This window comes from Pagrus major, chromosome 9 (assembly GCF_040436345.1).
Source record: "Pagrus major chromosome 9, Pma_NU_1.0".
NCBI classification, from domain to species: domain Eukaryota; kingdom Metazoa; phylum Chordata; class Actinopteri; order Spariformes; family Sparidae; genus Pagrus; species Pagrus major.
The window spans coordinates 12,227,711-12,253,610 of NC_133223.1; the positions used below are offsets into that span (position 1 = coordinate 12,227,711).

General features: G+C 41.6%; 1 protein-coding gene across 8 annotated transcripts in view; it reads right to left on the reverse strand.

Annotated features, from left to right (window-relative positions):
* mycbp2 (MYC binding protein 2) overlaps positions 1-25,900 on the reverse strand; it is a 64,657-nt gene that overhangs the window by 16,546 nt on the left and 22,211 nt on the right. For 2 of the 8 annotated variants that reach the window (XM_073473417.1, XM_073473424.1), the window contains exons 17-54: positions 25,618-25,728; positions 25,164-25,268; positions 22,017-22,136; positions 21,424-21,505; positions 20,923-21,040; positions 20,370-20,728; positions 19,991-20,163; positions 19,290-19,415; positions 18,903-19,030; positions 18,405-18,496; positions 18,147-18,281; positions 17,889-17,972; positions 17,689-17,785; positions 17,405-17,597; positions 16,940-17,214; positions 16,426-16,647; positions 16,092-16,283; positions 14,178-14,384; positions 13,936-14,073; positions 13,594-13,772; positions 13,347-13,489; positions 13,152-13,252; positions 12,835-13,053; positions 12,484-12,706; positions 11,340-11,458; positions 11,044-11,131; positions 10,868-10,917; positions 10,592-10,764; positions 10,296-10,440; positions 9,906-10,112; positions 9,255-9,310; positions 9,064-9,179; positions 8,866-8,963; positions 7,600-7,716; positions 6,804-6,944; positions 3,819-4,043; positions 2,663-2,795; positions 2,454-2,579 (exon numbers count right to left, since the gene is read on the reverse strand). In XM_073473417.1, coding sequence (XP_073329518.1) covers positions 2,454-2,579; positions 2,663-2,795; positions 3,819-4,043; positions 6,804-6,944; positions 7,600-7,716; positions 8,866-8,963; positions 9,064-9,179; positions 9,255-9,310; positions 9,906-10,112; positions 10,296-10,440; positions 10,592-10,764; positions 10,868-10,917; positions 11,044-11,131; positions 11,340-11,458; positions 12,484-12,706; positions 12,835-13,053; positions 13,152-13,252; positions 13,347-13,489; positions 13,594-13,772; positions 13,936-14,073; positions 14,178-14,384; positions 16,092-16,283; positions 16,426-16,647; positions 16,940-17,214; positions 17,405-17,597; positions 17,689-17,785; positions 17,889-17,972; positions 18,147-18,281; positions 18,405-18,496; positions 18,903-19,030; positions 19,290-19,415; positions 19,991-20,163; positions 20,370-20,728; positions 20,923-21,040; positions 21,424-21,505; positions 22,017-22,136; positions 25,164-25,268; positions 25,618-25,728 — 5,616 coding nt within the window. Of the gene's footprint in view, positions 1-2,448; positions 2,580-2,662; positions 2,796-3,818; positions 4,044-6,803; positions 6,945-7,599; positions 7,717-8,865; positions 8,964-9,063; positions 9,180-9,254; positions 9,311-9,905; positions 10,113-10,295; positions 10,441-10,591; positions 10,765-10,867; positions 10,918-11,043; positions 11,132-11,339; positions 11,459-12,483; positions 12,707-12,834; positions 13,054-13,151; positions 13,253-13,346; positions 13,490-13,593; positions 13,773-13,935; positions 14,074-14,177; positions 14,385-16,091; positions 16,284-16,425; positions 16,648-16,939; positions 17,215-17,359; positions 17,598-17,688; positions 17,786-17,888; positions 17,973-18,146; positions 18,282-18,404; positions 18,497-18,902; positions 19,031-19,289; positions 19,416-19,990; positions 20,164-20,369; positions 20,729-20,922; positions 21,041-21,423; positions 21,506-22,016; positions 22,137-25,163; positions 25,269-25,617; positions 25,729-25,900 lie in introns of all 8 variants that reach the window. The other 6 variants (XM_073473421.1, XM_073473419.1, XM_073473416.1 and 3 more) reach the window with 6 other exon arrangements.

Here is a 25,900-nt window from a genome sequence, read left to right on the forward strand (position 1 = left end):
AGCTAATATGAGTTGCTCAAAGTTTGTATATGTATAAATTTCTCACTTTAATTTCTTTTCTTTATTTTCTTAAAGGGGACAGGTATTTACAGAGTACATTCATCTGCTGTAGCAGACAAAAATGTTGTTATTTTACTTCAGTTGGAGTTTAATACTACTCTTTATTATTGTTAACTTATCTAAGAAAGTCTTGAGTTTCTATGTTGAGGAGCAATGACAATATCATAACCAGAAAAAAACAGGGTGTCGAAAAATACTTCATAGAACCAGCGGCTCCTCCCATTTCGCAACTCTATTTGGGGAAAGGATGTACAGAGGGAGGGGCAGAGAGGGGTCTCTATCAAGAGTCACTCTTTAAAAAAGCCTGTGTGGCCTCATCAGACGTCTCAAAAACTTTTGCTGGGAGAAATTTGACCTTTCTCTACATACTGTATATTGAGCTGACACTGTATCAGTCATCATTCAAAAATCTCCCACCGTCTTGACATAACCAGATGCAAAACCCAGTCATTATGTCATTTTGAGAGAATATAAAATATAAAATGTAGGTTTCTGAGGAGACATTTTGAAGTCTGGAGTTTACGTCCATTTTATCAGTTGTTGGAGCCAGAAATGGGAGGCTGCCTCAGGGAAGGCAAGATGGAAAAAAATCAACCACCACGGCTGAATACTGAAGTCTGAGAGACCTGTCAATGAGGCTGCTCTCCAAGCTGCTCAAAGAGCTTTGGCACACATTGGCATATCAAGCTGACCAGTCTGAAGGTGAGCCATTTATAATGCTGCCTCACAGCATGATGTATCCATCACACAGGTGGCAAGTGATGCATGAGCTTGAGTTGCAAAGGCCTGCAACCTCCTAAGGGGACTTGCAAACATTCACCATGCTTGTGGTAGTTCAGTGTTCAGAGGGGTTCCCATTCAGGATACATGTGCTTAACATCTTGCAAAATGTATGCACTCTGGGGCAGAGAGGTCATCTGGTATAAAAAGAACCTTGCTTTGATGCAACCAAGAAGCATTTGAGATGGACTGCTACCTGGTTGCTTAAAGGAGGAGGTGCAGAAAAGGTATAAATGAATCCATCTCTCCATGTCAGAAACATAGACTTTACTTCTCCCAAGTGTAACCACATCAATGAGTGGTCTGTGGAAGAAGCCACCTACAGGGTCTATCTGTGTTGTTGCCAGCCAAAGTGACAATGAAATGAATCATTGTTCTTCTTGTCAGAGATGTCTGCAGTCATACAGAAGGCTAAAAAGCCAGTAACATTCTGTGTAGCAAACAGATTCAGGTGCACTTTCATCACCCTCCGGAATGGAGAAGGCACAGCTTAGCATTTGGTGCATTTGAAGACATTTGGAGGCCATCAGATTTGTGTTCTGCCCAACAAAGACACATTCTTTGTCTTCTACAGTAGCAGGAAGCCCTGTGATAGCAAGAGAGACAACTTTACAGCTTTACCATGGTCCTCTGATTAGCATGGCCGAATGTCTCAACAGGTCAGCCTCCTTTTTCAAGTAGTGAGAAAGAGTTAAGCCGTTTGAAAGACAATTGACACAGCATCAGCATGATATTCAGGCAGAAAGATACACAGACACATTTGGGGCCAGCCAATCTTTGATGGTTGAGCAGAACTGATGAGTTCATTCAGGTGATGTTTTCAGTATACAACCATATTTTTAAGAAAACAATGATTATGTAAATGATTCAATGTGTTTTCTAGAGGACTAAATTAAGGCAACAAAGGGTAAAGGGTGAAATCACAGACATGTAATCAGGGCCAGTTATCAGTGTTGGACTAGCCCACAGTACCCCAACTAAATGCACTCCATTATAGTCCAAATGAACCAAAGCACATCGACTGGCCCACGCACGCACACACACACACACACACACACATACACACACAGAGGCATATGCCTGACATTGCAAAGATGTTAGGCATGAAATAACAATAGTAGACACAATAAAAAGCATGCATAAATAAAAAGAGATGAGAGATAAGTGACTGATGGCAACTGTGATTCTAAAGAGATTGACTGACCCATACTGGATCACATATACCTGGATGCAGTGGATGCACTGCTATTAAAAAGGTCAAGAGATTTGTAATTCCCTATAGTTTTGAATAAAAGAAGAAATTGGGTGTGCTATATTGACGTAACTGCATAACCAAAGATGTGAAAATGTCTACACTTATCAGTCCAAAGCATGTGGAGATGTCAAATAGAGTGTATATAAAATAAAAGCACGGAAGAGTCAAGACAAAGGTGCAGAGTGGAGTCAGTGGTGAGGTATACATCAGTAACCTTTGACTAAAGCCTGAGGACTCAAATGAACAGCACAAAGTGGATGTTGTAAGCAAAGTGATATGCAGATTAGGGATATGGTTATTATGTTATTATTGTGTTATTTTATCTCTTCAAACCTACTCTACGCCACGTTAACCTCACCTTTGTTGTTGGAAATGCCATAGTCAAAGCCCTGCGCTCCATTTGAAGTTGTGGCTCTGTTGAAGGCCTGCACAGAGAAAGGGCTGGGTGGTGGGGTCTGCGCCCCATGTTCAAGCAGTACTTGTTCTATGAGAGCAAATTAAATTATGTTATCTTACAATTTATCACATTTTGATGTTCACAAATGTTCCCCATTGAGCGTGGCTTACCGTCATCATGGCGAAGGTACTGATTCCCACCACGGTCTCTGGCCAATGACCAGGCTTCTCCTTCATCACTCTCACAGAACTCCACTACACTGTTCTTATCCAGCTGTACCCAGGTCCCCTCTGAGTTGACCACCTGATACACAAACAACACTCTTTATCCATACTCACACACACTCAACACATGTCACACACTGCACATTCACAAAACCCTCAACTATCAGAAAAACAGTCATTTTCCATATCAACCCCAGTCGATCCATGTTATTACCGCACAGACAAAACCATGACACAAACTCTACTACAGTAGATCACTAACATGCAAACATTCAATTCATCTGATTAACACATACAGTATCCACAGCAGTAGATCACATGAATTTGATTTTGTGCATCAGCAGACACTGCGGGACAAAACTGATGTAGCTAAAATAAAATAAAAACTTACTATAAGAAAGTCTTATTGAAAGGTAAATGCATTGGGGGTTGTTTTGTCTCAATTCCCTGAAATATTATCGTTTTGGAAAAACAGACATATAGATGTAAGTATTAGTATGTGCAGGCTGCACCTCTCAGATCCAGACAAGGCATTCCAGTACAGGCTCAGAGAGGAAAACTATTGAACAGCATGACACACCACAGCAGCCAAAGATGGGTCTTATCCAAAAGAAGGAGGGCTCCACTCATCACCAGGCCAAAGTACAAAGTATCAAAGTACCAAGTTATTAAAAGTGCAAGAAAGATACAGTCAAGGCAAAGAAAGGCTCCAGCATGGTGTGATCAGACTTCCACTGAGAAGCCTTGAGGCAGCTGAATATGACATCCTGAAACTGCAATGGATTTGTAAAACTTGAATTAGTAAGTCAGGAAGCACGCAAAAATGTTGCAGCCACAGGAGTTGATAAGACCTCAGCGAGCGGAAAGACACAGAACACACCCACACCCAGAAGCACCTGATGTATTTTCCCATTAGAGAAAGAGATTACATCCTTTACATTCAAAATCAGATCAGTTTAGGAAAAAAAGAGGGAACTCTAATCTCTGAGAATTAAGGCCAAAATCTACTAACATTCGCTAAATTACATTATGTGATCTAAACAGACTGATTTATCAAATCCTGCCACAAAAAAACATTGCATTATTTGGGGTGAGTGCGTACCTCGCCTATGGCCTTGACCTTGTTGCCAAGTACTAACATTCCAATGGGGATACCCCTAAGGTTTGGGCAGCTTCTGATGTTGTGACCAGAGGGGCCGGTCTTCACTACCTTATAAAGCCCCGGGCCGCCGCCCTGCCCTGCCCTGTTCTGCACCCGAATGGGGGCCTCGTGGGAAGGGCAGCTGCTCACCTCCTTAACGTTCTCCTCCGACTGGCCCCTGACCTCCTGCAAGAGGTAAGAGCATGGATTAGAGCCAGAGTACAGTAACACGGCAAAAGGCTGCAAAAATTTAAAAGACCAGGACCAGGCTCACACCACTAAGTCCTGAAATATTACGGTGAAGTACTAGCAGTATCACAGGGAGATGTCATAAAAGAGAATGTATGCTTTGGCAACAGACCCTGTATAAATAAAATCTGAATAAATATGCCTAATCTTCATATTAACAGAAGATTGGGCCTTTATCCAAAATGGACCCTTGCTCATTTATGATATCAAGCATTTATGGATAAAGAGGCCCCTGGACATGTGTTATTCAAATCCTTAAAGCATTAGACATTTAGGGAATTACTTACTTTCTCCCCAAGAGTTAAATGAGAAGATTGATACCACTCATATGTATTTCTTTGCTGGGTGTGTAAATTACTTGAGCCTTGTTGTTACTGTTCCTAACAAATAAACAGTCCAGCATGAAAACCCCACAAAACCACAGCCTGATAGTTCTACATTTTTTTTGTTTTTTTGTGCAGGTAAAACAAGCAAGATATAATGTTTTAATCAGTGAACTTTAGGGGTGCTGGACTTTGTTATGAAACAGAGTCAACCTAGCTTTTTATCTGGGTTTTCAGTCTCAGTTAATACAGCTAGCTGGTTAGATCAGCTAAGCATATTTATATTTACTCTTCACTTACTTAATATCTACTGGACAGATATGACAGTGGTATCAACCTTATCTGACTCTTGGCAGAAGGAAAATAAGCATTATTTCCTAAAACTTTAAAACTATTCCTGTAGACTACTTTGAGAGGCTGTGTCGTGCTCAGATGACATACTCTTGTTTTACAATTACTAGATATCACCTGACACAGATAACTGTAAACCTATATAGACTTCCATCCTCTTAAGTTCAACATCCATTCAACATTGTAGTGATGCAGTTAAATGACCAATACATAATGGACCTACTCATAATAAGTAGAATGGCTGGTTCGTTTCATACAGTCTGAAGGGAGGCATGCTATGAAACACAAGGATACAGGACTATACTGTATACCACAAGCCTTATAAACAGGACCTCATGCAACAGACTGCTGGACATTAGTATTTCAACCCCATGCAACATACAAGCTTGAACAGCAATTACTTAAAAACTCCAAAATGTGATCACTGCAGGAGTCTATGGGACAATAGCGGCTGATATACTACCATCAAAATTAAACAAAACAGACATCCATGCAACTGTGGTTCGACCTCTTATGTCTGATGTAACACTGTGGGAGGACTACATAGTCACAAGGGGTTCAAGAGGACAAGTAGAGTAACAAATGGATGATAAACTATGGGGCATTCAAGCTATTTATCCCTCCTTCATACAACTCACCTGTGGCGGGAATATAGTTAAGGGAGTCCATGACAAAAAGCCGATATCCCTGACTCCTTGGCTAGCGTTAAAGACATTCTGAGCAACAGATCGTGAGACAGTCAAGAAACAGTAGACGACTCGAGTGAGGAGAGAAAACAGAATGGGGGAATACGCTCATGTATTTTTTTGGAAGAAAAAAAAAATGTTTTGGCTTGGCTCCTCTGGAATTTCCAGCATCAGAGGTTATTTGAGAAGGTGAGAAAGAGAAGACAGAATCTGACTGGTGTCAGACAGGCCAGTTAGAGAAATCGTGGAGCACTGATAAAAGGGGGCCATGACGAACTGCGAATACAGGCAAAGCCTGTCAAATGCTTGAACACTTTACAGAAAGTGTAAGATCAAATGTATCAAAATATACAAAACCCAGTTGCAGGGGCAAAACAAAAAAGAATTGATAGTTCACTCCAAACACCACAGGGTCATTTTTTCCAAATCTATGACCACATGAGAGACATATAAAGAAGAAACTTCCAAAAAAATTCTGCACTTGGATGATGTAGTGTGTCATGCTGTTCAGACAGAGACCTTACATGGAAGCCTTGTAGCACCTAAAGCATCCCAATGCATAGGTGGAATTGTAGAGCAATAGAGGTACAATTTCCCATTAAACTTTTTGTGGACCTGTGATTGCTTCATGACAGAAAACCACCTGGAGATTAACATCCGATCGTTGAGATACTTTCCCTGTTACTGCAATATTCATGTCTTAAATTACACCCGGTCACAGTCCTAATTTGATTCTGCATGTAATGGCGGTTTTTGTGGCATGGAGCAAAATGCAAGAGGAACCCTTATCATCACATGCTGGGGTGTGTGAGTGTTCATGAATTGTGAGTGAGGGACAATGAGGAAAAGAAGACTGAACAGTGCAGACTAACCAACTTTACCACAGGTTGAAATTGCTCCTTTACTACTTTTTTCATTGTCTGTCAATTCCTGCATTGGGGTTCATGTGAAGGCACTAAACATAAACTACCTAGGCGTGTAAGCATTTACAAGTGTTGCTGGTCACGTCATGGTGAACCTTTTTTCTTTAAACATGAGTTAATGCATGCACGCTCCCATCTGCTGTTCCGTTGCACAGCGTGTTAGTGAAAGTTTCATACTCAGTGTAGCTCAAATAGATGTTTCATGCAAGAAAACACCCCAACAGTTAATGAAGTTCTCAGTTTACCATGCTTCGAGTGCATTTGGGGAGCAGGTGCCAAACACTAGAATCCTCAAAAAACCATTACTGTACACAACAAAGATGATCTCTGAGCTTTTTCCCCAAATGAACAGCACAGGAGCCTCTGTCATTATTAAACTGGGACAGACTGCTCAGCAGGCCGCCTTCTACTTACGTCGGCTGGGACCAGGAGGCTCCTGCCCAGGTGCTGGTTAAAAGAGAGGCACCAGGCTTCAGTGTACCCATTCATGCTGGGAACATACTTCTTTACTGTTTCATCATTGAGCCTGAGCCACACACCATCATCATTGTGGATCTACGGGAAAACAAGCAACAGAGCAGAGCCATGCCGTCCTGTTACTATGGAAACAGGATGGGCAGCGCCCTCACACACACACACACACACACAACACCTCTGAGGCTGCAGGAAAGTCTCAACTCTAATTAGAGGAGGGTAAATTTGGGTAACAGCAGCTAAGACATGTCAGAAATGTCACTAGTGCTGTTACTTAAGGGCAGATAGTGTGCAATACTATACTGAATATGGTTTGCATTACAGAACAACCATTGAGTAAATGCTTCAAGTGCTACAATTTAAATTTTGGATTTAAATGCATTACATCTTTCCAATTTATGGTGCAGGCATTCAAGCCTTTCGTGTAGCCTCAAAGTGTCTTGCAAGAGTATGAAGCAAAATAAAGTAAGAGCAACAAATTTATAAGCTTTGAAAGTAAGTAGTTATTATTTAGAGAGGTTATAACATATAATACAAAGGATCAATCAAAGAGGACTCAGAACTACTTAAAACTATTAATCTAGACAAAAAAAAATATAGGATTACGAAGTTTATGATTATATCTTACTGATTTAAAGAACAGACAAGGAAATAGAGTAAAAGTGGATAGTGCTCTAGCTAGTATACTTATATAGCGTAACATAAGCATAATTCTTCCTGGTCTAGAGTCAATTACCTCGTCAATGAAAGTGATGGTGCCATTGACATGCACTATGCCTATCTGTTCGCTCTGCAGGGAGGGGTGACTACGCACACGCAGGCCTGCGCTGTCCTTGGACACAAATTTGCGGACCTGAGAGAAGCAGAGGGGAGATGGAGACCGTGAGCGGCAGGAGCAAAGAATAGAAAGAAAATGAAGACAAGAAGTGCAGCAGGAGTTGAAAGAAGAAGAAGCAGGACACGTTGACAGTGGGAGATTGCTTGCGTTAACCCACACAGAGCCTGCTTTCAAGTACACGCATAGAAAGAGCGAAAGATGAGGAAACTTTAGGAGCCCTGTTTTCTGCAGCACCAGCTGGATGAAGTTAGTCATGATCTTGCTGTCTTCATCTAAATTTATACTGGTGCATGGAAAACATTGAGCTCTATAGGCAGTGCTAACCTAAAGCACGTTTGCTTGTTTCCCCATTATGGATTACAAAATAAGAAATTCCACAAGTTTCACAAAAATGATGATGACTCCAACCTTCCTTATGTCAGTTTGATGCATTATCTCCATTTGAAGTCATTTCCAATCACTCTTTTGATGACCCTTACTCATATTAAAAAAATAATCAATGCAGTTTGAATAGATGACAGGGCTAACATACAGTATCTGCACTAAGTCTCAAAATGACTCATAAACAAACTAACCACGATCAGCCTTAGCACAATATGTGACCTCATCATATTATGTGCAACGCGTTCACAAACAGCTGCTTATTTATGCATTCAACAAAGTAAAGCAACATCACACTGTCCTCTGTCTTACCACCTGACAAACCTAAAGGAGGTCAAAGCCTGGTACTGCTACTCTTTGTCTCCCCAAAAAACGTCTGAATTTGTTTCCTTTTTTATTTTAAATGCCCATCGTGTTGCACTGGAGAGAAGCTGACAATCAGTTTATGCTTTCTATCGACGAATGCTTGTTCTGTTTGTCAGACCAGCAAACCAAATCAAGGAGGTGAAAAAGCTAAAAGCAGCATTAAGTTGTAAATGAGATGTCTATTCTCAATGAGAAGCTTTTTGTTTCTGTGTTCGTGTCCAAAGACTGTTTAATGTAGCTTTTAGGATCAAGTTTATTTGAGTGGTTATAGTTACAAATCGGTGTTGACAGGACAGGACAAATTATCTCTGGTCTCTGTTGAGTTGTATTTGATGGGTGATTGCAAGCATGCATGCAGTTCATAGGTGTGTTTATGTGCATGTTCATGCCCCTGTTGGTTATTCAAAAAGAGCTCACCTTGCTAGGCTGAGGTTCAGCCTTTGGTTTGACCATCTGAGTGCCAGGTGGAATCATGCCTTTGGGGGGGTCTTTGACTTCTACCTCCAAACCAGCATCTAAAAGAAAATAACATTTCCAGCTTAGCTCACTTGTTCATACTGAGGCCTTTACATTACTGAGGACAAGTGTGTTGTTCCTCAAATGCTTTTGAAATACCTATTTCAATGCCATCAATGGTGACGTGGATTGTATAGAGGCCCACAGCTCCTGGAGTCCAGTTGGCGCTGTAGGTTCCATCAGTGTTGGCACGAATCAGCATGTTCTCACTGGGTCTGTGAGGGAAATGATCAGTAGGTAGATTGTATTGCACTGGAAAATGTGTTTTGTGTCTGCATGACGTCACTTACCTCTTTGGGGTGGGGGAAGCAAAGCGCAGTTCTTCAAATGAGTAGTTCTCATATGCCTGAAAAAAACAAACAAACAAAAAAAAAACAGCACACGTATTAATCAACAAAAACATTGTCTACCAAAATATAGTACAATTTTACAATTACAGAAAGGGCAAGCATTGTGATGTTCCCTAAATAAACACTGTACTTATTACCAGGTCTATAACGTTTATCACAGTCCTATGGAATAGATTCTGTTTCTACATAATTCTGCCATTTTTTTCACTTGTCTTGTATCTTCCTCAGTGTTACCTCACTGCTATTCAATTCATTTGTTCTCCATGACTTCATTCAGTTGATTTAATCTCCTTTTTGTCCTTTCTGATTAAATTTTAAATTATTCCATTTCACCAAGTTCAACACACAAAAGAAACAGCTATAAACCAGCTATTAAAAATGCGAACGGCTCACATGTTAGTATCGTTAAATACAACCAAAGAGAAGAATAGTAACTGTACTATTGACATGTCTACACTGCATTTCCTTTAAGGCCCACAGGTTGGCATGCACGCAACAGATCTGATAATGAACAGCTCCCCCTTGTGGAACATCTGCAGTCCTCTAAATGAATAAACAAGTGAGCTTGTCAGTCAGTTACATGAGGCTGACCTTCATCATGGTGATAGCAATGTATCGAGCCTCTTTCACAATCATGGGCTCGTACGTGGCCTCCAGTTTGGGCATTGGCAATCCTCCGAAGGTTAGGTCAGGGCCAGAAGATGATGGTGAGGAGCTTCCAGGTAGCCGCTGCAGCTTTTTCACATTCTCAGGCTGCATCGACTTCTTCTGTGACACAGGAACAGCCTTCACCTCCACCTGGACACGTAGGCAATAAGAAACACAAGTCAGAGGCTTTGGCTGGCAAGTAAGAACTTAGAAACTACTTTGAAATAGTCAAAATAATTTCATGTTCATTCAATGTCATTTCATTTCTGTAAAATATTTATCTTTTTATCTTTATTATTTTATCTTGGAAGTAGAAAAGCCAGTTATCTTGACCTTCATGTTAGGAACATGCACCACATCTCCATACTGGTCTTTGGTCTGTACGACCACAGTGGCTGGCCATCCACAGCGTATGTCATCTTTGTTCAGGATCAGAGATGTTTTCTGGGGGTCTGCGTAGGAGTCTGGCTGCAGCCACCTAGATGGGAGCAAGGTCAAATGGAGAGAGACAGGTTGGAAAATCACTTATTGTAATGCAATCCTCAACTGCAGGGACAAAGCTAAAAGAAGATTTACAACCAACAGATATTTCAAAATGGAAAATGCTCAGTTGTATTAGTAGCATTCACCTGGCAAGACGTCCTCCACTAGAGCTCTGTACACAGGTGATGAAGTCCTCAAGGAAAGAGTGCTCATTGGTTTGAAGGTGCAGGGGCAGATTTCCCTCCAGGGCCTCTAGGATGGTGGGGGAGTGAGACAAGGCCAGGCCCTTCCCCAGGATCCCTGAGTGGGACTTACACACCTGGGTGAGATCAAAGGAGATAAGAATCAATGAAGGAACATTTCTGGAGTGATATAAAGACCAAAATGAGTGAGGACATCTCTGAATTTAAGATATGCCTCACCTGAAGAGAGGCTTCCTCAAGAATCTCGAGATCTTCCTCCAGTTCATTACCTTAAATTAAAAAAAGATCGAAATAACAGATGAATGGTTTACTCAAGAGGTTATACAGTCTTAATTTGCCTTTAGCACACAACTTGTATCATGGATTCATAGAAAAGCAGATTTGCTCGTCCATACCTATAGGGAGGGCCAGGTCTTTCTTCATCAGAGCTGCAGCACACACACTGCCCAGGTAGGCTAATTCTTTCTCAAGCAAGATGAGACCCTGAAATGTCCATACTGCTATGTCAGGAAGGTAATGTAACATTCAACATTTATTCTGCCTGGACCAAGTCACAAACTTAACATTTACATATTACATTCAGAATTCATTACAGCCACGAGATCTAACAAATCTCAGACACAAACACTAAGACAGGTGGAAGGCCTGGCTGTTACACAACTAACAAAATAATATATAAGTGTTTCTGTACCTCATCAGGACCAGGGTTGAATTCATATCCCACAGCCACACACTTGAAGCCATAAAAGCAAGCTTTCTCATCTTTAACGTAGTCTGAGGCTGTTTCCAGTGAGAACAAAACCTCATTTCCTGAAAGTAGAGAGGACAGAAACATAGAAGATGTAAAGAGTAACAGGCGGTCAGAGTTCTGCGGGCAAACATTGGTAAACTAATGGCAGTCTGCTTTGGTAAGTGGCTCAGTAAAGCATCATTAAGGTGATTAATGCACATATGAGAACATTTAAGATCAATGAAGTAGAACTTGGCTGCAATAATAACTATTGGGTTTAGAATAGTTTGCTGCTCATTCACACCTGATTTAATCTACACCATACTACACGTTTTATCATAAATAATGCTAGTGATGTCATATTTAACACATTAATGTATTGGCAGAAGAAAGGTCTTCGTCTGCTTTTCTTGTTTGTCACAGATTCTGCCTTTCTTGGCTTTCTGTCACCACAGTGCAGGCAACTTTGGGTATTTTGTTCCCTCAGTTCCACCTTGAGGTGTGTAGCACATTATCCCGGACTGTGTGTGCTTTTCATTTTGCTAACGTGTCTCCTTGCTTTCCAAACTTGCGTCTCTGCTCCTCCCAGCAAGGATTTGTGAGATGTGAGGAAGAGACACACATGAGGGAAGCAAGGAGACACCCGTGTTTCCTCGCTCTATGCTATAGAGCCTAAGAAGAAGTGCTGCTGCCTTACAGGCCTCATGTGGGCATGTAAGTTGTATGGGACATGCTAGACAAATATATGATCTTCATTGCAGAGCTATAAGGTAATAGACGAAGCCACTGAAATACATGCTCACATTTCTGACTCTGTGCTGAGTCTCAATCAAATGTGATGGGCATTCAGGTATTCAAGCTAATGTCATGATTGGCAGGGCATTGAGATTAATCAAAAACAGCTGTAATAGCAATCTTTTCTAGTTAAAGTTTTTTTTCTTTTTTTACTCCAACTATAGCATATTGCGTCATCTTAGTCCCTTGGCTTTTGGAAGTTGAGGATTTATTTTGATTCTGTTTTCTGTCAAAACAACACTGTCAACACACTGGAACACTGTAACGTTTGTAACTGTCGATAAATGTCCAACTGCTCAGCCTCTCGTACCTGGCAGCACTAGCACAGTGGTTGGCCAGCCTGTGGAGCCTGAGAACTTCTTGAGCTCAGTCCAGGTGTTGATGGTGTCATGGATCAAAGGTTTGCCCCCCAGGCTAGACAGGTGGAGGGTACGGCTGGGGATGAGCAGACGAAGGACATCCTCTGGTTGTGCAGTCCCACACTGTGGATCAAACTCGATGGTGGTCCAGCGGACACAGTCTGGGAAAGTTACCTGAGGCAAGGTGAGATGGAGCACGAATAGTTTAGACTTTTATATTTATAATTATATTTGTGTCTCTCTGTCACTTTTTCAGATGTAAGTTACTCACTCAGAAGTTAGCTTTCCAAAGGATAACTTACCCTGTATTGTGTGACGCCAGCTTGTTTATAAGGGTGGTCACTCTCAATTACTGCGTAGTGGTTTGAGGTGGTACAGGCTGACAGGCCCTGCTCAGGCTGGTTGCCAGTCGTGCTGTCTGTTGACTGGTTGGGATTGAAGGTGGGTGGGGCGTATTTTTGGTTGAGGGCAGAAACAGCAGGTAGCAGCTCCTGAACGAGCACAAAAACCTCTACAGCAGCCTGTATGAGAGGAGACATTTCACCACAATGCTACATCAGGGAAAGACCATTTACAAAGAATAAATGAAGATGAAGGGTTTGATGGTTTAATGTCTTACCTTTGGGACAGACGCAGCCACAGGGCCGATGTAGGCCAGGATAAGGGGCAAGAGCATGGAGAACAGGCTGGAGGAACTCAACAGCTCAGGAATATCATCGACTGGAGATAATTAAGGACAGGTTAAATGCATATGATTAAATACAAATGGATCCACAGGAGTTTTGCAATACAGCTACAAGTTTGTTGTGCTTACCATCGACAGCAAAAGCTCTGTGGAGAAGGTCCTTTGCAGCTCTGACCACAGCACTGACCACAGACAGAGCCCTGCTACAGTTCTTGTCCTCCTCATTGGCTTTGCTCAGGAGCTGAGACTGGAGATCCCCATCGTACTCACTCCTTCAGCCACAAGAAAAAAACAAAAAAATAAAATATAGAATAAGAATAAGAAAAAAGAAATACTTTAGAGATTGGATGTTACAAAATGCTGATTTTGTGTTTACCTGTAGTATAGAATCTGTGGGATCTGTCCTCTGGTCTGGTTGGTCCCATTGCTACTCAAGCTGCAGGTGCTGAAGGTGAAGGACACACCATCAGAGCACTGCACTGTGGTCATCCCTCCATCGCCATTGGCTGTCCGGCTGCCGTAGTTTCGCAATCGCACAGCATATTTGACCCCCTCCTGCAACAGAATACATTCATCAGTGAGACTACATGCATTTTAACCAATCCAGCACACAGTTGTATAAAGACACTAAAGAAAATAGTTACAGCATGTCACATCCTAGCATTTGTATCCAACAAAAAATCATATGCATATATTATTGTCTTGAGACCCTGTGTACCTTGAGTGGCACGGCCTTGTCCAGGCGAATCTCAGCAATATCACTGGGAGAATCATCAGTGCTGTAGGTGCCCTTCACCAACTCTAGTGACGTCCACCTGTGAGAATGTGCTGAGTCCCCTGGGTGCTCTGTCTGTGCCTGAAGGTTGAGGGATAAAAAGTTTGTAAAAATGTAATGAAATTGAAAATAAATTTTTAAAAATCCAATCAAATATGAGCTGAAAATTATTTATATTTACTTACGTCATCAGCCAGAACCTCTAGTTCATACTCATGGATTCCCCCTCCTCCGTAGACACAGACGCCCACCAGCACAACGCCTGGCTTGTCCACTGTCAGACAGATGGCATCCGGAGAGCCATTGCCTGTGTTCCAACTCCGGCCCTGGCTTGTTTTGGTGAAACGGTTAGGAGATGCTTTCACTGAATGGAGTGAGTTCAGCCCATCAACCTAATAAGCAAAAACACAACAACAGATGTAGCCAAACAGCTCAAACCTATTACATAACCACATGGGGCTTATTAACACATTTGAGGAGGAAGACTGCAAAGTTTTGCAGCAAATATTAGCAAACGACAAACGTTCTACATCCTCTAAATAATGATTGTCCTAAGTCAAAAGCAGTATGCAGGCCATCAGGTGGCAATCTTGAGCACAAAGCGTAAAACAGCAATTCATTTCAAACACTTCTGTACAAGTAATGCAATGTCATTTAATGTGAAGGTCAGTAATGTCTTTTAATTAGAGACAAAATAAAAACAATTATCTGAGATTTGGGATGCAACGGATCACAAAAGACACAGTTTGGATAGTTATCATGGTTTTGAGTCACGGACCAGCACATTTTCGAAACAACCAAAAAAATAGTAATAAATACATTTTAAAATGTGCTACTTTGGTTGTAATGTAGCCGCCTGTCTCTGTCTGTATTCACCACTCTGTAGTCTCACTCATATCCCACCCACAGCACTATCTTATTGGTTACATGTTACAAATAGCCTTTCAACATGTAGAACTACTGTGCCACAGATGGGCAAAGAAATTGAGCTGCTCGAGTAAGCGAGCAGAGTTCTGTCGAAGAAAAGGCAGCAGATACTGCTGAAATTGAAGTAAACGTCACAATCTTATGATCTGTTTTTATGATGACAAGCAGGCCCAGTTTCCCAGTTACACCACTGGAAATGACCATGGTTACAGCCTATAGGATTTCACTTCAAACTGACAGCTTTTAAAGCGCTAATTTCACTATAGAGTAAAACACAGCACACATCTGCTATCTTTGCACTGCGAGTCTGCATTGAGATTTAGGTAATTATTACTTGAAAAAGTAACAGTGGCAGTAAAACTGTATTTCACACTGTGATGGTTAGATTTGCAAATGAATCCACGGTTCACATGCGTGCCAAACTGGGGGGGGTCGATGTGAATCAAGAATCACCTACACTTAGTTACACCACTATCTGAAATAAGAACATCTTGTGTTTGGAGCGTGTTAATACAAACTGTTACTATTTATATCAGCCTGCTGACTAAAGAGAGCCAGACACAACTGCAGAGGGACCTATCCAGGTGCTCTGGGGAGGAAGAGCTGTTTCCCTGACAGCAGACTGGAGAGAAAAAAAGTGCCCAGTGTCGGTCACTATGGCAACGAGAGCTTGAAGTCCTGACTGCAGTACATGAGTATGCGTGTGAACAGAGAGAGTGATGATAATTAAATGAAGAGTGTGGCGGGGGGGGTGACGGGTGACGGATATCTCTCCCATCCACTCAATGACTCAGCATACTATACAAAAACAACAAAGAAAATCCATTTTCCTCCTTTGTGCTGCTGATTCTTTTGGCAACAGTAAAAACACCAGCTTGTTCCAAGCAAAAGCATGAAAAAGCAGGAAAGACATGTTATCTCGTCAACAGATCTCATCTACAACTTATAGGCCTGTACTCTGATGAATCTGATTTTAAAGGAATTTGAAGCGAGACAACAGAGACAACAGAGGTCAACAACAAAGACACCGCAGGTGACAATTTTTTTTACATTCCTGAAACAAAAAGCTCCATAAGAGCACCTCAGGACACTAAACCCTGAGGCCCTACACACATGTCTTATGTGTGTTTGTTTGTTTGGATGCATGCCAATATTAGTGGGAGTGAAGTTACCTCGGAGCCCAGGGCAGATGCAGTGAGCTCAGAGACAATGGAGGCCAGCAGACCACAGGTGTTGGAGACCAGGTGTGGCGAGAATAGCTCCACCTCCTTCCTCAAACTCTTTCTCACCGGCAGCACCACAATCACCAGCATCTTCTCCAGCACCTCCCGGAAACTGGTCATTCCCATCAGGTTCTCCTCCGTCTATGGGAGTAATAAATGGGAAAAATACATGCCAACATGTTCTCCGTCTGTCATACATTTCCTGGGTCGCAGGCTGCACCCATGTCCACCATTTTTGAAGTGATGACACCTGATGTAAAATTTATGACATGAAAAAACTCACATGGCTTAGCTTCTCCATATGGGCCACCAGGAGGGGGAAGCGGTGAGCAAGGGCAGAGTCATTCTCTGTGCTGACTTGCTTGACCAGTGAACGCAACAGCACCTCCCCATCGTACGCAATGGGCAGGATGGATGTCAGCTTGACAGAGGTGTTGCAGAGAGCGGACATGACAGCCGCCAACAGACGACTGCTGGATGTTCGAAAGTTGGCCTCAGCAATGTCCTAAAAAATACAGAGGAATACAGAGAAATTAATCTCTTATTATTTGAACATTTTCTACAATTTTCATTTAACAACGTAAGTCTAAGACTTCTTAGGAAGTTATGGATTTGAAACATGTGAACTGAATTTTAAAACTCTCTTGACCATCTTTGTAGCTTAAATAACTGGTGGATAACTATAAAGAAAATTATCAACTATTTTGATAATAAATGCTCATTGACTTTTTATACATTAAACCAAACTACACGTATTTATAACTTCTTCTACAATGACACGGTCTGCTGTCACTGACCTGGTCCAGGCAGTTGAGCAGGTCACAGAGGCAGGCCCACTGCAGAGCCGGGGTTGGGTAGAAAGAGTGGAAGCAGGCAGTGAAGGTGTTGTGGCACTCCTGCAGCACAGCTTCCAGCAGGGTTAAAGGCTGAGACAAGTAGCCCTGGGGGTCATTGTCCAGCTTGGTCAGGCAGTTGTCCATCCCTTCTGACAGGATCTTCTTCAACAGGCTGCGTGTCTTTCCCACGCATTCTGCCAGCTTGCTTGACTCCTCCACTACAGCTTTAGTGCTGGCTGGAAATCAAAGAAAAAGGGAGATAACTATTTGAGACATAGAAGTATCGAACAACACATACATGTTTCATTCTCAAATAAATGTAAGGATGAATATTGTCAACAGTTTTTCACCAAGATACTGTAGTTACTTTTTGCAACTCACTATATTGCCATTGACTGACTGCTGAGAACTTCTCTGTGTTCCTACCGGCAATGGGGAAGATCTCACAGATGTAGACCCTGAGCAGGCGGAGGCAGCACGTGCCAACAAAGCGCAGTCTCTCCAGGTCCAGCAGAGTGGCTGTGTACTGAAAGCCCTTCAGCCCTCGCAGCTCCTCCACACCCAAAACCAAGGTGGTCCAGCTCCAGTGGAGGATACTCAGCAGAGACTCAAAACACTCCTACAGAGAGACAGACGAAGACAGGAAACACATAGTACTGTAAAAATCAGAGCAGGTAAAACACTATTCAAAACACAGAAACAATACTCACCACTGAGACTGTTCGAGCGAATGAGCGTTTAAGAATATGGACTGGTTCACTGGTCTGCTGTTTCCCTTTAGATGCATTGCCATCATTTGAGGGAAGCCTAAAGTTAAAATATAAAGAAGCAATTAGAACAATTTATTTGAAAAGCATAAATATAAAATAGCTAGCATCACTGATTATAAAATGCAAGAAATGTTCCTTACCTGTAAAGTAGCTGTGGTATTTGACCCGCATTAACATCTGTACCGTTGTTTGACTTCTTAGAGCTTTTGAACTGAAAGACCACACTGAAAGGGAAAAACAAAAAGACAAGTTAATGGGTTGTAACTATTATTCAAATCAAAACATTATATACATTATATAACATCAAACATGACCAAATGACACATCAAAATTTGTAAGCAGTAATAATTTATTATTTATAATTTAGAGTACTATCTATATTGTGAAATCAGTTTTACCCATCATCAGTAGTAATGGTAGCCTGTCCATGGGAGCCACAGTCACTGCTGGGACCAGACACTCGAGCCCACGCCACATACCACCAGCCCAGCTGCAGTAGCACTGGCTCATCAAACATCATGGCATATTTCTCCCTACAATTAAAAAAAGAAATATAAGATAATAGCCATGAATATGGAGACCATATAATTGCAGAAGTTCTTTGCAAGCAATAGTTGTGATAACTATGGGCAAACACAGAAATCTATAAAACTCACCTGGCAGCACAGTCATAGGCCAGAACGTCTGTCTCTGCCAATAGATCACCATCTGTCTCATGGTCACCACCGTCAGGTCCCAGCTCAAAAAGCTGCACAACAACAGAACAGAGTTAACAGATTGTTAACACCTGTAATTTGAGGCCACGATTCCATTTAAACAATTAGTGGTACTTGATTAGTTTTAGGAAATGTATGTATTACAATGCAATTAATTCAAGCTTTGCTTTGTTTATGGTCAGAAAACTTTGTTTAACTTGTTCTGTAATGTTTTTGGTGAGATACTTTGTAAGATTTCCAGCAAAAAACTGAGTAATATTCCAATTCATAACCCAGGTGCAACTATAACTTGGTTCATTAGATATACCTGTGTAGATATTTGCAGCAGCACATTAACTATTGATTAAGTGTCACTCATGGCACAAAGCAAGTGACTCAAATTATGGCCATGACAGAAAAAGAAAAATGCCTGAAATGGAGCATCACCGGACGGCTCACCTTGATCTTAGCAGTGTATTCCCCTCGTCCCCCGAACAGGCCCAGCCCACCCAGCAGGATGTCTGCATCAGCACAGAAGCGGATGGCCTCCACAGAGTGGGCCGAGTAGCCCCAGCCACCACCGTGACCTACAACATCACACATGGGATCAATACACATGTGCAAGGAACACAAAAGTTGTTTTAACCACTTTGGTTGTTTGTAAAGAGGATGTTAACTGATCTGAACTGATTATTTATGTTTCACATATTCTGCAGCTTTGACTTTAAAGAAAACAATTTAGTCTAGGTTAATCTAATCACAGGCCAAAACACATAAATGCCAAATGTTTCCCCTGGTTACTTCATACATCATTTACTATGTATGCTGTACAAAGAACCCACTTACTCTCAAAGCGGTTCACCACACTGTAGTCCTCCTTGGAGTAGACCTTCATCACTGCCTGGGTTTCTTCCTCGGCGCTGGCTACACCCATCTTCAGCTCTTGCATGGCTGCCAGCGTATCTAGGCAACCTAAGTGGATAACCCAGTATACTTCCTCTTAGTATTTCTCCTTGATTGAAATTCATAACTTAGCATTCCTATAGACAATTAATCACATGGAAGACTAAAATCCAAGAGAAAATCTGTCTCTCAATTTTCCCAAGAATGAAAGAGAACTGATGAGAGAATGGAAAGTATTAAATTTGTGCTTCCCAAGAAAGAATATAAGAATTATTTGAATTTCACCTTTGGCACAGCAAAATGAAAAATGTATAATTACTATTTAAGTTGAAGGCTCCACAGAACCTTTCCATATGTCAACATATGGTAATTGTATAAACATTGACAAAAACACAAGTTTTAAAATAAATAATAAAAATAAATAATCTTTCAAACAGGGCTCAGAATGATGAGCTACAGATGATTCAATGAACAGCAATGAAATTAAATTACTGACATTACACATCTGCCCTGAAGAGACACAGATATCTGCATTGTCCATCTTCATTTGTTGTGCAATTATGTACATATTCATAAGACACCAAGACATTCATAAAAAATTAATATGACCAAAGACTGCAGACAGGCTGATGCAGGAGGGTTACCAAGAATGTGGAGGGCTCCATGAGAGCGAGTAGTGGTTGCATGTGATCCTGAGGGCAATGCAAGTTCTGGACTGAGGATGCTACAGCGAGCCTGTAGATCTGTAGCAGAGGGCATCCTGGCATCAGCTATCACTGCATTGTAGCACAGCATCTCTCTTGAGATTGGCAAGAACCTATAAGCATGAAGAGGACCACAGGACACAGGGAAGGTGTTAAAAATCAAAAGTGACAAGTCACAAGCTTAACTGTAGGTTATTTTAACTCAGTCTTAAAACTTGGGGTTAACAGTGCACAATTTAGTACATGGTTACATGGCAGGTTAACCAAAGTTAAACCAAACTGTGTGCATTTTATTGTTCTGTATAAACCTTGAACTGACCTCCATATGACATCATACACAGGGTCCAGACACAGGCCAAATCCTTGCAGGTCCTCTTGTTCAGAGTCATTGAAGGTCCTGCAGCTTCCATCCATTTTGTTGATAAGCAAGCATTTAAATGGAGGCGGTTCAGACACAGAGGAGGGCACAAGGCCAATGATGTGTTTGCTGGCAAAGATCTCTGAAGTAGCTAGGACATGAGAGTTGATAAGAGCCTCATCGATCCGCAGAAACGTTTGGTCTCCGCTGGCACCAATCCAGGTAGCCTTTCGTCCATATTTGGCACCAATGTTAGGCATGGGAGATGGCTTGGCATTCCAGTAGGGCATGTCTAGGATGGGCCGGCCAAGCTGCCCTTTCTGAAAAACAAGGAGATACATATTCACTCTCTGGAGCAGTTTATGGCCAGTTATATCAAAACAGGTGTAAAGCAATGAACATTTAAAGCATCACTGTGAGGGTAAATAATGACGTTTCAGATTTCAACAAGAATTCTGTGCCTTTTAGAAAAGCAACTGATTACATATTGCATCATGGACAATGTTTTTCTTACCGAGAAGCTGCCAAATGTAAACACCTGCCCATCCACGAGGAGAACAGCTGTGTGGTTACTGCCTGCCGTCACCTGTACACTGGGACCTGGAAGTGCCTGCACCAGAGTTGGAGAACCCCTAGCAGGTAGAAACATCTAGTTTAGGTTGTGTGTCCACGTACCGTATGGTCTATTTATGTTTACAATTAAATTCAAAATGATAAAGTAATACTTTGGCCTCACATTTCTCTCATCTTACTCGAAAAACTGGGCTGAATTACTATAACAAATGCTGGCTTGTAGTACCCACAACAAGTAGCTAGCCTTCCTAAACACACATCTAACATCAACAAACATTGCGTTGCCCCTTCCTGGTCGTTAGAATTATGGGTATTGCAGTATGTCACATAGTCTTTCACACTAGGCATTTAGACTGATCTGTCACTCTTGTTAGCATCACTTAATGTGTATAAGACAGTAAAATGCCTGTATTTTATTTCAACATAAACAGTAATGAAGTACCTGGAGTTGACATCTCCGTGTCCGAGCTGCCCATGTTGACCGTAACCAAACGTGTAGACATCTCCATTCTCCATCAGTACCACTGTAATGCAACATAATCATGAATACTATTTTCATATTCTTTTTACTTCTACATCAGTTGCTCGTTAGAAGTTTCAAAAGGTTGTCTACAGGTATAAGACACTTTAATTTTATATTTTTAAGACCTTTTCAAGACAATCTTTAACCAAATTTAAGACTGACAAATCATCATTTTTCTTATTCAAGCAGTAGTATAAATGTGATCCTGTGCAAAGGTAGGTTATAAGTAGAAATATGGTTTTAGAGTAAGTTAGGTTAATACACATTTTGCCAAGAGGTGAGTGCAATTATGAAGAAAAAAGACAGTATTAGGTTCAGTGGTAGGTAAAGATTTTAACATCCGAGGATGTCTTTCACTCAGAGGAGCTTGACTCATTTTGAGAAAAAAGAAATTATAAGATGGATAAATTAAATAAGATAAACTGCTTTTGGCAATTCAAACCTCACAAATTACATTTTAACAATTTTTAAGGTCTTATATTTATAAAATTTAATTTAAGAAATGAACCTACCCGAGTGGTGAAAACCGCAGCTGACCTGCACAGCTCGCAGTTCGCAGTCAAATCTCACTGCCCCTGGAGGGTAGGTGGTGATTTTGCTGGCATCCTTCTCTCCACGCTCGCTGCTACCGTCTACAAGGCAAACACTCAAGTCAGCACATTTGACTCGAAAACAGGGAGAGAGAGTGAGGTTAACTGTCAACTTCAGACCGCAGAGGTGGACGTCTCTGCACAGTCCTGGAAAACGGAGCTGGAGGGAAAAGAGGATTCAAAAGAAACAGGGAGAAGGGGGAAAAGCATGCGAAACAGAAACAAGGGAAAAACACCTCTACAACAGAAAGGCTTTTGGCAACCAGTCCCATTACAGATGGACAGATGGTTTGTTTAGCATATAATTTGATTTTCATTTTATCATCCGTCTGTGTTCAATGAGGAAGAGGAAAACTGGTTTACCCTGAGCCCTGTTTAAGAGGTCACGGCTGTGGTGTGTGAGTGGACAAAGTTGGATAGAGACCCATGCATTGCAGCAAATATAATGACTGTCAATACCTTTTTGGACCAGGAACCAGCTCATTGTGGTTTACCTCTGTAACTGAGGCCAGCCAGATGAGCTTAAGGTTTCAATACTTCACAGAAAATGGCTCATGGTCCAAACATTCACAAGGGAGGGTTGAAAGTTAAGCTCAATGTCAGTGAAAAAACAGAAGTGCTCTAAAAAGACATCCAAAGCACACTTAGTTTATCTGGAGGTCACAGACGGAAACACCAGTATTGTCGCTGAGAGGACTTGGAGCAGCCTTTCATCCTCATTAGTGTAAACGCATAAAAACGGAGGCTCAGGGGAGGTACCCCAATAACCTAGTCCTACGACTTTGTGTCAGTCACAATGAATGGTTCCGCAAAATGAAAATTATTCAGCAAAGTAGAACAGCCTCAATGTCTGACTAGGAAACCACTCATGCTCTGAAATAGAGTACACTGCATCACTGTTTCCACGAATAACAGTGGAACAATAAAACAAGCCACTTATCCTTAACAATGAGTTTCTATGAGGAAGGTGATTAAATATTACATGTTAAATGGATGCTTAGTATCATCAAGGGCACAATACTAGACCCCCAAACTGAGGACTAGCCAAAATTATCCACCAGCAGTTTCAGACCTGCAATTCCACTTCAACCGGCACTAACAATCGGCGAGAAATGCAGCAGCAGCCAAGACAGGCAGATGTGCACAATGTACAGACAGAAACACCAGCTGTTTTTGTAGATTTTTGCAGGCAAATACAATTTATTTTTTAAAGAGACTGAGTGTTTGAAATTTTATATTTTATATTTTTGTTAACCTAAATGGTGTAATTTGTAGGAAATGGCCAAATCCTAAGATGGCTCCAAAACTACAGGGGACAGCATAACCGCTTACTGCTTCTCAGTTTACTGGTCAGTGTGGCTATCTTTGGCTGGCGCGACAACCTGCCATTAGCAAGTAGCTCTGTTAGCCATGGACCTAAGTGGTCCTATAGAGTGGTGTAGCTATGACATATTTTTCTAGGCTAACTAGATAGTTAGCATCGGCCTTGTTCCCTTGACAAAAAGCTTATGAGATTTCTTTTCTTAAAAATTGGAATATCGCAGAAAATAAGCTCCGTGGCAAACACAAATTTATGATGGTTACAGGTTTTGTTCAGCAAGATGATGTATTTTATGTTGTGGAAAAAAATGTGTAAATATCTTAAGCCCGTGGTAACCACAGACCTTATTTCAGGCATTTAACCAAAAACCAATAAAAAAAAACTCAGACTTCGAGACATGCAATAATCGATTTGATTTGATTTCTAGGCTCTAGAACTACAAACTACGCCACTCTGTTAGCTGACAGGGTTCATCGCAGGCAATGAGGTTCAGCAGCCTCCCAGTGAACATGGCTGGACAACAGACTGGGACTGAATATAGCCTCTGTCACTGATGGTTGCCAGTTTGAAGACAGGGGATACACTACAAAAAAAACTACAAACTATGAGGCCTAGGCTCATATTATTCCCTCTTACAGTACAGAGTGGTATTATATGAAAGGAAAGGATGGGCTGGGGTTAGCTGACTTCAGTAGATGTCTCTGCAACACTGTACACAAAAGTCTTTGACATCATGTCCATAGTGTTGTTTCTTCACATTCTGTTGATAATGTGGGCTAATTTTCTAATGTTTTAAACTATTCTGGCCATATCTTACAAATTTCTCCTTTAAATTATTTTGTTCTGAATATTGTTAATTGTACAGAAAGAGTTCAGAAGGCATCATCGTCATCGTGTTTCCCCCTTCTGGTTTCTTTGGAAAGAAATAAGCTTGGCTGGGCTGAGATTCTGTGGACAAAACAAAAGAAGTAACCTACAAATACAGGTTGACTGTGTTCTGTTGTTGCTGAATCATAAATGTGAAACTGATATTATTTAGATATCAGATGTTCATTGATTAAATAGTTAGCTTCATAAAAGTAACTGCAGACAATGAACACGTGGCCTGAAAAACTTCACAGATGTTTAAATGTTTATGAGTGATTTCTAAGCACCAAGGGAAGCTTCACATCTAAAATATGTATTTTAAAAATAACAATCCTGCTTCCTTCCACCTGAGTCATATCTGTCAGCTTGTCATTTATCAAATCTTGCTCTCCCCAGTGTCGCTCGCTGTTTCGTCTGCTTGAAATGCTGCTGTGTGACAAAATCAGCTGCTATGGGAGTGATCCAGTTAGACAAGGACATGGATTTCTGTTTAGGTGTAAACAATAGCAGTGGGTAGAGCAGGCATCCTACTCACATAATTAGAACTGTTAAACTGGAAAATGAGTCAGCATAGCAGACCAAATCTTAATTGTAACCTCAGCATTTGCTATGCTCACAACGCAACATTAAATTAATCAAATGGAACCAGCCTGTTGAGATTGTTCTTTGACCCGGCCTAAAGGTTCACAGTCATTTCCCCACTGTGAGTCACAGCGAGTCCTTCTTGCCAACAGGCTACACTGATTGTTACCATGAGACCTGGTGACGGCATAAGAATCCTGCCGTCAAAGAGTGAGAGAGGAGGTGGACGGGACAGCCAGACTGGGAGATGAGTCAAAGGGGTGTCTCTGCACCCGTTGAGTTAGTGAAGACCATAGTACCTTTGTGCTTGTCCCGTTTATGCCTTAGTGCCTGAAGGGGTCTTATTCTGGCTAGGGCCTGCTCACGCTGGTTCATAAAAATGGGACCAGGAAAAACAAGGGGGCCTGGGGGAGAAAGAAACTTTCACATGCATGCACAATGCTGACAAATGGGAAAGAACACATGATAATACTACACCACAACAATGCACACACGCTGGAAAATAATTACGACACAAGCAAGGGGGAAGTCACCAAGGCACAACACCCAAGCTCACTCAGCGCCTGAAAGTTATTCAAAACTAAAAAAGAGATGGACATTCTGTTTGTAGCTTCACCCTATTCATTAACCTCCACTCCCACCTCTCACTCTCCCTGAGCCTGTGTTTGAGTCTCTATCACAGAAACTTAACTTCAATAAGCAGGAAAAAAACAGCTATTTCCTGGACACACTCAGTTTAGCCCTGCTCCATACCTCTGCCCTCCTCCAGCCTGTGTCGCCGATTGATCCTCTGTCGTTTCTCCTCCTGGCGGATCTGAATGTGCTCCTCAATGTTCACTCCTGGAGGGGGAGGGACAGGCACAGCTGAAAACACATAAGGCCCCAGGTACAGGCAGCCCAGACAGGATGATGGAGGAGGAGGGAAGACGGAGCAGAGCAGAACAAAACAAGACACACATCAATGAATGATGGAGAGACGTGATGGAGAAGCAATGACTCTGCACAATACGAGAATAAAACAAAAGGATGAGCAATG